Source organism: Bufo gargarizans, chromosome 6 (assembly GCF_014858855.1).
Source record: "Bufo gargarizans isolate SCDJY-AF-19 chromosome 6, ASM1485885v1, whole genome shotgun sequence".
Taxonomy (NCBI): domain Eukaryota; kingdom Metazoa; phylum Chordata; class Amphibia; order Anura; family Bufonidae; genus Bufo; species Bufo gargarizans.
In genome coordinates this window covers 62,098,648-62,111,270 of record NC_058085.1, presented here as the reverse complement: position 1 = coordinate 62,111,270, position 12,623 = coordinate 62,098,648, and the positions used below count along the sequence as shown (strand labels likewise).

At 44.6% G+C, this 12,623-nt stretch overlaps 1 protein-coding gene across 1 annotated transcript in view; it reads right to left on the bottom strand.

Moving 5' to 3' along the window:
* LOC122941967 (polycystin-1-like) overlaps nt 1-7,479 on the bottom strand; it is a 103,461-nt gene extending 95,982 nt beyond the window's left edge. Inside the window, exons 1-2 of the mRNA XM_044299462.1 lie at nt 7,407-7,479; nt 5,827-6,070 (exon numbers count right to left, since the gene is read on the bottom strand). Coding sequence (XP_044155397.1) covers nt 5,827-6,070; nt 7,407-7,479 — 317 coding nt within the window. The remainder of the gene's footprint in view (nt 1-5,826; nt 6,071-7,406) is intronic.
* Nucleotides 7,480-12,623: the final 5,144 nt, after the last annotated feature.

Here is a 12,623-nt window from a genome sequence, read left to right as displayed (position 1 = left end):
GGTGAGTTCACACTTCAGTTATTTGATTAGTTATTTCCATCAGGTAATGTGAGCCAAAACCAGTAGTGAAGCCGACTCCGAGATCAGGTGTAATGGAAAAATTTGCTCCTTTTCTGTGTTTTTGACCCGCACTTGGTTTTGGGTCACCATAACTTATTGAAATAACTGACCAGATAAATGAAGTGTGAATTCGGCCGTAGGCCTCTTTCTTACGGTAGGTATATTTGCATCGGTATTTGTAAGCCAAAACCAGGAGTGGGTCCAAAACACAGAAGAGGTACAAATATTTATTTTCTACCTTATCTTTGTAGGTTCCACTCCTGGTTTTGCCTTACAAATACTGACCAAATACTGACCGTGTCAAAGAGGCATTTAACTGATCCAGTATACTGTTCCGACAAAGATCTGGCCTAGCTGAGATACTGGCGTTCACCACTGGACCCCATTGACTATAATGAGATCCGGTTAGGGTCTGGCCACTTTCCTGCTGGATCTCATTATAGTCAATGGGGTCCAGCGGTCAACAATAGTGTCCAGCTAGGCCGGATCCAGTTTCTTTGCCAGAATAGCTTGCCTGATCCATTAAATGAAGATGTGAAACTAGCCTAATCGGTGAGGACAAACAGGCGGTAGCCAAGCTATACTGCATCAATGATGAAGCTTCAGTCTGCGCCATAGCCCTCCATCTAAATACCCTCACCAACCAAACTGAACACCAACTTGTGGAACCCATCACATGACAGATGGACCCTTTGACTTAGGCCTCTTTCACACTACAGTTTTTTGCGTTCCGTATACGGTCCGTTTTTTGCGTTCCGTATACGGTCCGTATACGGAACCATTCATTTCAATGGTTCCGCAAAAAAACAGAATGTGTTCCGTATGCATTCCGTTTCCGTATTTCCGTTTTTCCGTTCCGTTGAAAAGATAGAACATGTCCTATATTTGGCCGCAAATCACAGTCCGTGGCTCCATTCAAGTCAATGGGTCCGCAAAAAAAACGGAACACATACGGAAATGCATCCGTATGTCTTCCGTATCCGTTCCGTTTTTTGCGGAACCATCAATTGAAAATGTTAGGCCCAGCCCAATTTTTTATATGAAATTACTGTATACTGTATTTGCCATACGGAAAAACGGAACGGAACAACGGAACGGAAACGGAACCACAACGGAAGCAAAAAACGGAACAACGGATCCGTGAAAAACGGAACGCAAAACACTGAATTCAACATACTGTAGTGTGAAAGAGGCCTTACAATGAGGTTCATCCAATCCATCATTTTACAAGAAAAAGAGTGCTGCATCCTGCGCTATTTTTACGGGCAAATATGACCGATTCTGCAACGGAGGCTCCAACAAAGGAGTGAATTGTACCTTAGGACTTTTTTACACAATCAGTGTTTGATCAGTGATTTCCATGAGTGATTGTGAGCCAAAGCCAGGAGTGAAGCCTACAGAGATAAGGTATACTGGAAAGATTTGTTCCTGATTGTTGGCAATCACTGATCTATTAATCCCCAGGACTGTGATTGTGACGAGGGGACCCCCTCTGCGTCTGGAGGAAAGCAGGTTTGTACACAAACATAGAAGAGGATTCTTTACGGTAAGAGCAGTGAGACTATGGAACTCTCTGCCTGAGGAGGTGGTGATGGTGAGTTCACAAAAAAGAGTTTAAGAGGGGCCTGGATGCAGGGCCGGCCTTTGGGGTGTGCGAGCTGTGCGGCCGCACAGGGCGCCATGGCAACAGGGGCGCCCGGCGGCCGACACAGCCCCTGGCGGATCCAGGGGCGTGGTAGGGGGTGGCGGCAGCGGGGCACAGGGAGATGAACGCTTCCATTGTGGAAGTGCTCATCTCCATAGTCATCTGTATTGCCGTCCTCAGGACAGCTATACAGATGGCTGTGCTGAGGCAGGGGAGGGAGAGGCGTGTCTCTTTCCCTTCCTCTGATAGGCTGCAGGCACTAGGCAGGCAGCCTATCAGAGGCCAGCGCAGGCGGCATGATGATGTCATCGCGCCACCTGAGCCGTACAGCGCGGGACACAGGCCGGAAGAGGCCTGCATCGCATCGCTGACACTGAGGTAAGTGTAAGTGTTTTTTTTTGTTTGATTTTTATATATATGCAATACTTTTACTGGCACATTGGGGGCAGTTATTACTGGCACATTGGGGGGCTGTTATTACTGGCACATAATGGGGGGGCTGTTATTACTGGCACATGATGGTGGGGGCTGTTATTACTGGCACATGATGGTGGGGGCTGTTATTACTGGCACATGATGGCGGGGACTGTTACTACTGGCACATGATGGGGGGGCTGTTATTACTGGCACATGATGGGGGGGCTATTACTGGCACATGATGGGGGGCTGTTATTACTGGCACATGATGGGGGGCTGTTATTGCTGGCACACTGGGGGGGCTGTTATTACTGGCACACTGGGGGGGGGCTGTTATTACTGGCACATGATGGGGTTTCTTATTACTGGCACATGATGGGGGGCCGTTATTACTGGCACATGATGGGGGGCCGTTATTACTGGCACATGATGGGGGGTTGCTCTTGTTACTGGAACATTATTGGGGGCACTATAGGGGCATCTACTGAGGCCACAAAGAAGGGGTATTTTATATGGAGGCTCTGTACAGTAGAATTTTATACTGGGACACATTATGGTGGGCACTATGGGAAAGGGGGAGAGGAGTACTATGGGGTCATCTACGGGGGCACTAAGAAGGGGTATTTTATACTTGCAAATTATGGGGGACACTGAGGGCATCTACTAGGGCATTTTATACTGGTACATTATGGGGGGCACTAGAAGGAAGGGGGGAGGGGAGCACTATGGGGGCACTGTATAGGGGTATTTTATACTGGCACATTATGGGGGCACTATGGGGACATTAGCTCAACTGGGGGCATTACAAGGGGGTATTTTTCTTGCACTGTCACATTATAAGGAGAATTATTTCTACTGGGCGGGGCATTATGGTGGGCTTTATTACTCCCCTATGGTATGACCCCCTAGTGGCAGCACCAGCCTCTCCCTGCTCTGCTATCCCTCTGCCCTTTCTCCAAATCCTTATTATGAAATCTTTCTCATTAGGATAAAACACAACATCAGCTCCACGGAGCCCCCGGCCAAAGTGTTGAAGTGGTGTCCGAGATCCCCAAGGGCCAAGCCAAGTAATTGTAAGTTTTCATGTGAAATGTGTTTATGTTATACACATATAGCCTACACTGTGCCACACAATGTACAGTATACCTCTACACCGTGTCCCACAATATACAGTATACCGCTACACTGTGCCCCACAATATACAGTATACCTCTACACTGTGCCACACAATATACAGTATACCTCTACACTGTGCCACACAATATACAGTATACCTCTACACCGTGCCACACAATATACAGTATACCTCTACACTGTGCCACACAATATACAGTATACCTCTACACCGTGCCACACAATATACAGTATACCTCTACACTGTGCCACACAATATACAGTATACCTCTACACCGTGCCACACAATATACAGTATACCGCTACACTGTGCCACACAATATACAGTATACCTCTACACCGTGCCACACAATATACAGTATACCTCTACACCGTGCCACACAATATACAGTATACCTCTACACTGTGCCACACAATATACAGTATACCTCTACACTGTGCCCCACAATATACAGTATACCGCTACACTGTGCCACACAATATACAGTATACCTCTACACTGTGCCCCACAATATACAGTATACCGCTACACTGTGCCCCACAATATACAGTATACCTCTACACTGTGCCCCACAATATACAGTATACCTCTACACTGTGCCCCACAATATACAGTATACCTCTACACTGTGCCACACAATATACAGTATACCGCTACACTGTGCCACACAATATACAGTATACCGCTACACTGTGCCACACAATATACAGTACACCTCTACACTGTGCCACACAATGTACAGTATACCGCTACACTGTTCCACACAATATACAGTATACCGCTACACTGTGCCACACAATATACAGTATACCGCTACACTGTGTAGTCTGTTCTATAAGCACCATTGTTTTGTGGCGGCGGACAGAAAATAATCTGGAAGTGCCCCGCCCGAGACCAGGCTCTGGATCCGCCACTGGACACAGCTCGCAGTCTGTCTCTTACAGCAGGCCGGCCCGAGATTGTGTGAAAAACTATTTGTTACAAAGATTGTTTTCCTCTTTGTGTATGTTTAGGTGAACGGGCGGGGAGGACGGGGGGACGCCACAAGATTAGCTCGCACAGGGCGCCTGAACACCTAAGGCCAGCCCTGCCTGGATGTATTTCTGGAGTGTAATAATATTACAGGCTATAGCTACTAGAGAGGGGTCGTTGATCCAGGGAGTTATTCTGATTACCTGATTGGAGGCGGGAAGGAATTTTTTTCACCTAAAGTGAGGAAAATTGGCTTCTACCTCACAGTTTTTTTATTTTTTTGCCTTCTTCAGGATTAACTTGCAGGATAACAGGCCGAAGTGGATGGACGGAGGGCTTTTTAAGCCTTATAAACTATGTTACTATGTTACAATTTCATTTATATATTCCAATATAAAAACAGAGAAAATGGAATTGCTGGATCCGACATGTGATCCAGGATCCCAAAGGCTATAAGGGAGTCGATGTTTGTGTGGCTTTCCTCCACGCAGTCCAGTTTCTGCCCACACACCAGAAACATACTGGTATAGGTTAACTTGGCATTTAGATTGTGAGCTTCGGGGACAGTGAAGGAGGACAATCTCTGCACAGGGCCATGGACTATGTAAGGCTACTTTCACACTTGCGTGTTTGCCTGATCCGTCAAGGTTCGGCAAAAACGCTTCCGTTATTGATAATACAACCGGCTGCATCAGTTATGAACGGATCCGGTTGTATTATCTTTAAAATAGCAATGACGGATCTGGCATGAATGCCATTGTAAGTCAACGGGTGCCAGATCCGTGTTCTACTGTGTCTGAGAAAACGGATCCGGCACCATTGACTTGCATTGTGTTTCATGCCGGATCCGTTTTGCTCCGCATACCTTGCCGGACAGAAAACCACCTCTTGCAGCGGTTTTCTGTCCGGTATGGAAATGCAACCAAATGAAACGGAGTACATTTTGGAGCATTCCGTTCTGTTCAGTTGTTTTGCCCTCATTGACAATGAATGGGGACAAAACGGAAGCGTTTTTTTTCTTGGTATTGAGATCCTCTGCTGGATCTCAATACTGGAGAAGAAAACAGCGATGTGAAAGTAACCTAAAAGCTATAGAAATAAATGTAACAAATGAATATGGGTAAAGGATATCCTGTTGTAATAATAGTAGAAATCAGTGGAAGAATTCCAGGGCTATACATTATACCTTACTTCACATGCCCCAGCTGCTGCAGAATCTCTTTAATACTATATAATATACAATTGGTAGCAGGGTTTCTAACGCTCTCAGAGTTTCCCTCTATGTGTGCCAAGCCTGCAGAATGGCATTCTTGCATTCCGGTCTGTGCTGCCAGTTCCCACACAGTGTGCGGGAGGGAGGAAGGGGGAGGTGGCGCAGTGGGAAAGGGAGCGACTTACCCAGAAATAAAGAAGAACAGAAACAAATATTTGCAGGTGAGCACAGTTCACATTCAGACATTACCAGATACAGTATACACAGGAAGACTTTCAATAGGACTAGGTACACATCATAGAAAAATATTGGCAATTCAGGATAAAGTAATGACAACAATGAAGTTAACATTTGCTCAGATGTTTTCTACATGGTGTTACTCACATGGTGATGGTGTCTGGTGGAAAGTCCTGGGCAGGAGGGATGGTTCGTAATCCAGCACCAGAACAGTTGACGTAGGTGGATGTGCACTTGCACTGTAGAGGACATCGTATTCGGGTCTGTAGGTTTGATCTCCATCCTTGGTCGAAGGAACAGTCATCATCGGTGTCTAAATAGGTTTCTTCACTTTCTAGATAGGTTGTACATCCCCCTGACTCTTCAGATCGCTTTTCCTTCAATGCTATTTCTGCATTTAACAGAGAATCATATAATAGAGTAGTATACAAGAAATACAGCAGTACTGGTTGTCCCCCTGTCCAGCACTTGAACATTATAGATGAACCTAGAAGGTCCAGTGAAGCAGGTGCAGGGACCATAAAGACCAGTGTCACCTGTATTGAGATATGCACTTAGGACAAGTCAATAGCCATCTAAACCACCTAAAGTTATTTTCCTAGGCCACCAGAATTCCAGCTCTGCAATCCTGGAATAGTCCTGTTCCTGCTATAACCTGTCTTGCAGTGCTCCAGTGTGTCATGCTATCGGAGGTACCCCCTGCCCATCCAGCCCTGCTCCTCTCCTTTTCCTTAGGGGGGTGTATCTCTTAACAAGGTCTCACCCACCCCCCATAAATTCTCCCAAGAACATTCTTAACCTGCATCTCCTGGGAACCATGTTGTGCAGCTCGGTGGGTGGGGAGACATTAAACTAAATGGGATTTTAAAGAGGGCATTCACTGAAGGCTACAAAGCACCTGCCCAAGTCTGTCTTTCTAGAAAGGCAGGGAAATCTGAAGGAAGCCCATATAAATGCAAACAATGCTGGAAAGTGTCCTGAGCTATATGATGACTTATAGAAAATGTGCTAAACAACTACCTCATTGCATGGAACATCAAGTGAAAAAACGGTACCCTACTTGAGGGCAATGCCAGCCATATAGTCTAGTTCTGATACCGCTAATACTTAATAGGGGACATGAGTTGCTTTTCACTTGAGAAATGGTTTTGTCCAATTTTTCAAACAGAAACTATGCACTGTGGGGATTCGCTCTGGTAGTTAGGACTAGCGGATGCAGTATAGAGGCAAAGTACACAGTTCTTGAATCAAACAGCGGTGTTTATTCACAGGTGGCAGGTGGCTTGGTGTTTGTTCACACACAAGGAAAGTCCATAAACAATAAAAGTCACCTTTTCTCCCATTTCACCCTGTTAGCAATTCAGCCTCATCAAGTCCATAGGCGGCCTGTTCGCCTTTAGAGGGGCCTGATTCCTCCAGCCTGGCTCAAACCTCAAATCCTAGCACAGCCCCCAGTTCACAGCACACAGACTCCTGAGCTCCACTGTCAGAGGGAGGTAAATCCACACACCTGGCAGTGCTGGCTGGTTTTTATGCCTGGCAAAACCCGGCCTGGAACATGGGGAGTAGTCACCCACCCAGCACTTTGACTACTCCCTGTAAGAGCCGTCCCGGATCAGCTATGACAGCCATGCTAAATCTCACGGTGTCAATTAGCAATAGATGCTGCTGATACATAAAATACCGGATCTTACTTCACTGAGGCCAGGAACCTCGGTGACACATACCTTCCACCCACAATATTTCCAGGTATCTTCTTACAGTATCAATCACGATTTTCCGGCACAAGCTCCTAGCCATTGATTCCAAAGTGCTGATTTTAAATGTGATGCCAAAAGTAAACCTACAAAAGTAGTAAAAAGTTGAGCACTTTACAAAGTAACACAAAGGGTCCATTGTGGAACAGAATTGCTCCATTATACAACTTAAAGCCTAACAAAGGGCAATGAGGATCATTCATCACAGCTCCTAGGAGTGGCAGGGCAAATGCTAATTCCTGATGTGAATAATGTACCCTGGGACGGACCGATGGTGGACACTATTCATTTTTTCCCATCATTTAAATTTTTGGCATGCCATATAATATAATTTGGCATGCTTACCTAGTAAAATGTGTTTGGTTAATTAATGAAGGCATCCCCTGCTCTGGATCTCCCTCTACGAAGCAAAATTGAGTGCGCCTCTCCCTGGATGCATGGATTTCCAGCATCTTTCAAAACTGAGTTGTTTTGTTGAGAAAACCCCTTAAACATAAAGGGGGGCATTTATGAACCAATATACGTCTCTTTTTGGTGTATATTAGGCACAGATTTTGTCAAAAATGGTGGCATGGGAGTGCAAGAGTGTGGGCCGACAGGCCTGTCTCATTTGTCATTTTCCTGTTTTTGCCGTAGAAAATAGCTTAAAACTAGGCCAGCAAGGGAGCTGGCTTAAAGGGGTTATCCAACCCCCTATAATGCCCAGGCCTCTCATACTGGTCATACTTACCTCGCTCCCTGGCATCCGCATCGCTCCTGATGCCCACATGGCCGCTGCTGCATCTCCCATATCCCAACACTCAAAACACTCGGAGATACGGGGGGTGCAGCCAATAGCAGGCCCGCGACGAGGAAGAACCTCCCTAGCCTCACCGTGAGATGCAGTGGCAGCCGTGCGGACATCTGGAGCGATGCAGGTGTCGGGGAGGGGGGTAAGTATGACCAGTATGAGGGGCCCGTGGATTGTGGGGGGCATTATAGGGCTTGGATGACCACTTTAGGTTTAAGCTTGTTGCACGCCACTAGAACATGCGCCTAAGTTATGTTGAGGCCTGCGCCTCTACATAACTTAGGCACATCCACTACCACCTCAGGGCTATTAAAACCGGCATATAAATCGTCAGTCTTAATAAATGACCCCAAAAATTAATTATGTGCAAAAGTTGGGGATTGTCTTAGTCAGTATTGTCACCTAACCTTTTCACCTATAGGAACTTTTATGACATTCCATTGTCAATCCATAGGCATTAATATGGAGGTGGTACCCCCTTTTTAGCTTTGACTCTTTTGGGAAGGCTTTCTACAAGATTTTAGACTGTGTCTGTTGGAATGTTTGCCCATTCTTCGAGAATAGCATTTGTGAGGTCAGGCACTGATGGTGGACGAGAGGGCTTGGCTTGCAATCTCCATTGTAGTTCATCCCAAAGGTGTTTGATAGGGTTGAGGTCAGGACTCTTTGCGGCCAGTCAAGTTCTTACCCACCAACTCACCCAACCATTCCTTTATGGAGCTTGCTTTGTGCACTCGGTCACAGTCATGCTGGAAGATAAAAGGACCTTCCCCAAACTGTTTCCACAAAGTTGGAAGCATATGATTGTCCAAAATGTCTTGGCATGCTGAAGCATTAAGATTTCCCTTCACTGGAACTAAGAGGCCTAGGCCAACCGTTGAAAAACCATCCCACAGCATTATCCCTCCTCCACCAAACTTTACAGCTGGCACAATCCAGTCAGACAGGTAACATTCTTCTGGCATTTACCAAACCAAGACTTGTCCTTAAGGCTGCCAGATAGAGAAGCATGAGTCATCCCCTCACAAAACATGTTCCCACTGCTCCAGACTCCAGTGGGGGCCTGCTTTACACAACTCCATTCCATGCTCGGCATTGTGCTTGGTGATGTCAGACTTGTATGCAGTTGCTTGGCAATGAAACCTCATGTCATGAAGCTCCCAGCACAGCACAATTTTTGTGCTGTTGCTAATGGCAGAGGAGGTTTGGACTCTGCAGTTATGGAGTCACCAGAGCATTTGTGACTTTTATGCACTATGCTCCTCAGCTCTTGTCAACTCCGCTCTGTAACTTTACATGGTCTCTACTTTGTGCCTGAGCTGGTTTGGTTCCTAAACGCAGTGGCGTACCTACCATATAGGCAAACCACACAGCTGCTATGGGGCCCGTGAGGAAGGGGGGCTCGCAGTGGAGAAGATGCCTCTATTATTGAAATTACTCAGGCCGTGAACAAGGTCTTATATAAGACCGAAACGTTGGCCAGTATACCACTATTAATTAATTTATTTACGGATGGATATACAGTATACAAAAATATAAAAGAAAATATATGAAAATAAACAAGATATTTATGCAATATTCTCTTTTGAGTGCCGTGGTCTTCCTATCAACATTGGTATTAAACTTACCACTGAGCAGCAACGGAGTGCCGTTCAACTCTTATTTTCAATTGAAAGGTACATCTGGCAGGACCTGTGATGACATAATCACAGGTCCTTCAACCCCTAATAGCAAGTATTAGAAGTTCACAATCAGATGCAGTGTGTACAGATATAAAGTATATACAGCAGTGCACTGATATTTGAGGTACGAGGTATAATAGATGCAGTGTTTACAGATATATAGTATATACAGCAGTGTACTGATATGTGAGGTACGAGGTATAATAGATGTAGTGTGTACAGATATATAGTATATACAGCAGTGTACTGATATTTGAGGTACGAGGTATAATAGATGCAGTGTTTACAGATATATAGTATATACAGCAGTGTACTGATATGTGAGGTACGAGGTATAATAGATGTAGTGTGTACAGATATATAGTATATACAGCAGTGTACTGATATTTGAGGTACGAGGTATAATAGATGCAGTGTTTACAGATATATATACTATATACAGCAGTGGGGCCCAATTTAGATTGTTGCTATAGGGCCCAGTGATTTCTATGTACGCCCCTGCCTAAAAGCTTTAGTGATACCCATCACAGGTGATGGTGGAATATCTATGGGTGAAGAAATTTCATGAAATGACTTGTTACAACGCTGGCATCCTAATACAGGACCAAACAAGATTTCAGCAAGCTCTTTAGAACGAGACATACTTTCACAAACATTGGCAGACAGCATGGTAGAGGCTGGATTTTATACACCTGTCTCAATGGGACTGAATGAAACACTTGAATTCAATAACTGAGAGGTGGGTCCTGATACTTTTCTCCATATAGTGTATATATTTTTCTTATATACTGTATATTCTCTCCTCTAGATCTTATTTTTGGTAGATGGCAGCACTAATTATAAAACCCAACATCTGCATATAAGATAAACTCATAAAGTCCCAAAAAGATTTGATATCTACACCTGCCGACTTACGGCCTTATATCACGGCACTATGTTATATAACACTGTATAGCACAGGGGAGGATCAGGTTACATATGTGATCATTCTACCATCCTTTATTTGCTGGCTTAGATGTATATATAATACAAAGCTGTACAATACACTAGTGTTGTCTACAAGTCAGTTTCTGTGAGTTCTGCTGACAATCTAAATATATAAGGATGACAACAAACTCCATGGTAAATGATGTCTTAGGATAAAATGACCATACATGCCATTGAGACAGCCCACGCAGGTTCTATGGGTCATGTAGGAGAGGGCTTTACATCAGGCTGGCCCATTACCCATGTTCATGAGCAGTGAGAAGCAAGGTTGAGCTCCCACAGAGACGTTGCTATGCCACTCTATCCTTCAATATGACATGGAAGGAAGGGCGAGCAAACATAGGATGAGAGAATTCAATGGAATGAACCAGAAATAGGTTAGCATTTCTTAATATTAGACGTCCTGGGCATCAACCCCTAAGACCCTGAAGTTGGTCATACACATTATACGGAAGTAGGCTGATGGTTGAACAGCCATTGACTAAACCATCATATGGAGAATGATCATTCTGCCGATGTAGCCACACACGATTTGCCCATATTGGTACTTCAGACTGGCCATACATGTTCATTGACACTGGACAAAGGAAGAACAATCTTTGTGGGAACGTTCTTTCATGGAAATATCGACCAAAATTTTTAAAATGGCTGACTTTTTACAGATGACGACAATATAAATTTCACCTGATGACCAATTATTTTGGTTACAATTGTGCACTTTGATAAACTTTCGACTAATGAGTATGGCCACCTTAAAGGGTAACTAAAATTTTGTTAAAAAACAGGAAGGAGCAGAAGCGCCACTCTGAGCGTTCTTGGCTTTCATTGGCTCTGCCAGGCTGTTCAAGCACGTATGGAGTATGGATCCAGAGAAATTATATCGTTTCATACTCCACACAATTGGACAGTTAGGTATTCTTTAAAGCGTACCTGAGTTAAAAAAAAAAAAAATAAGTTTGCATAATGGCTGTGCTTCTTTGTAAAATAATAACTGTGATGATTGGGCTTCCCTAATGTTTTTTCAGTCATATTATTCCCTGTTTCAGCTGCACCTTACTTCCCACTATTTTTGTTTTCAGCTCTGGAGCGCACAGAACAGAACCCATACCTATCTGACATTTGTGGCATATCCTAGTAATATGCTATAAACGTTGAGATAGAACAACCACTTTAATTCTGCCCTTTAGGGCACATGAACAACATAGAGAAGAGTCCATCTCTTAGAAACCCTTTTAGGAACCAAAACAAAGAGCCGCTAAAAAAGTGCCGCTTGTAATACTCCATTTTCCCTGTAGCGGAAATGAGCAGTCGATGGCAGCTTCTCCCTGGCTAAATCAGCTCTTCACTGGGCATCTCGGAAACTGGATACTTGACAATCCATGGACCAGAGGTTCTCATTCATGAGACAAATCTGATAGTCATCACCCACCAGATCCTGGAGTTACATGATTATTAGAAATTTCCAGCAGCAAAATCTCCCCCGGGTCCACAGCACAAAGTGTTATGTGCATTATGTCCCCAAAATGATTACCAGATTGTGGCAAGGGTACGTGATAGGTGACATACAATTGCAGTGACCTGATTTGTAGGAGCTTATCACGTCTCCATCAATCTTACATTCCTGGCTACTTCATCTACGTTCCAGACTACCTCATCTTACGTTCCAGACTACCTCATCTTACGTTCCAGACTACCTCATCTTACGTTCCAGACTACCTCATCTTACGT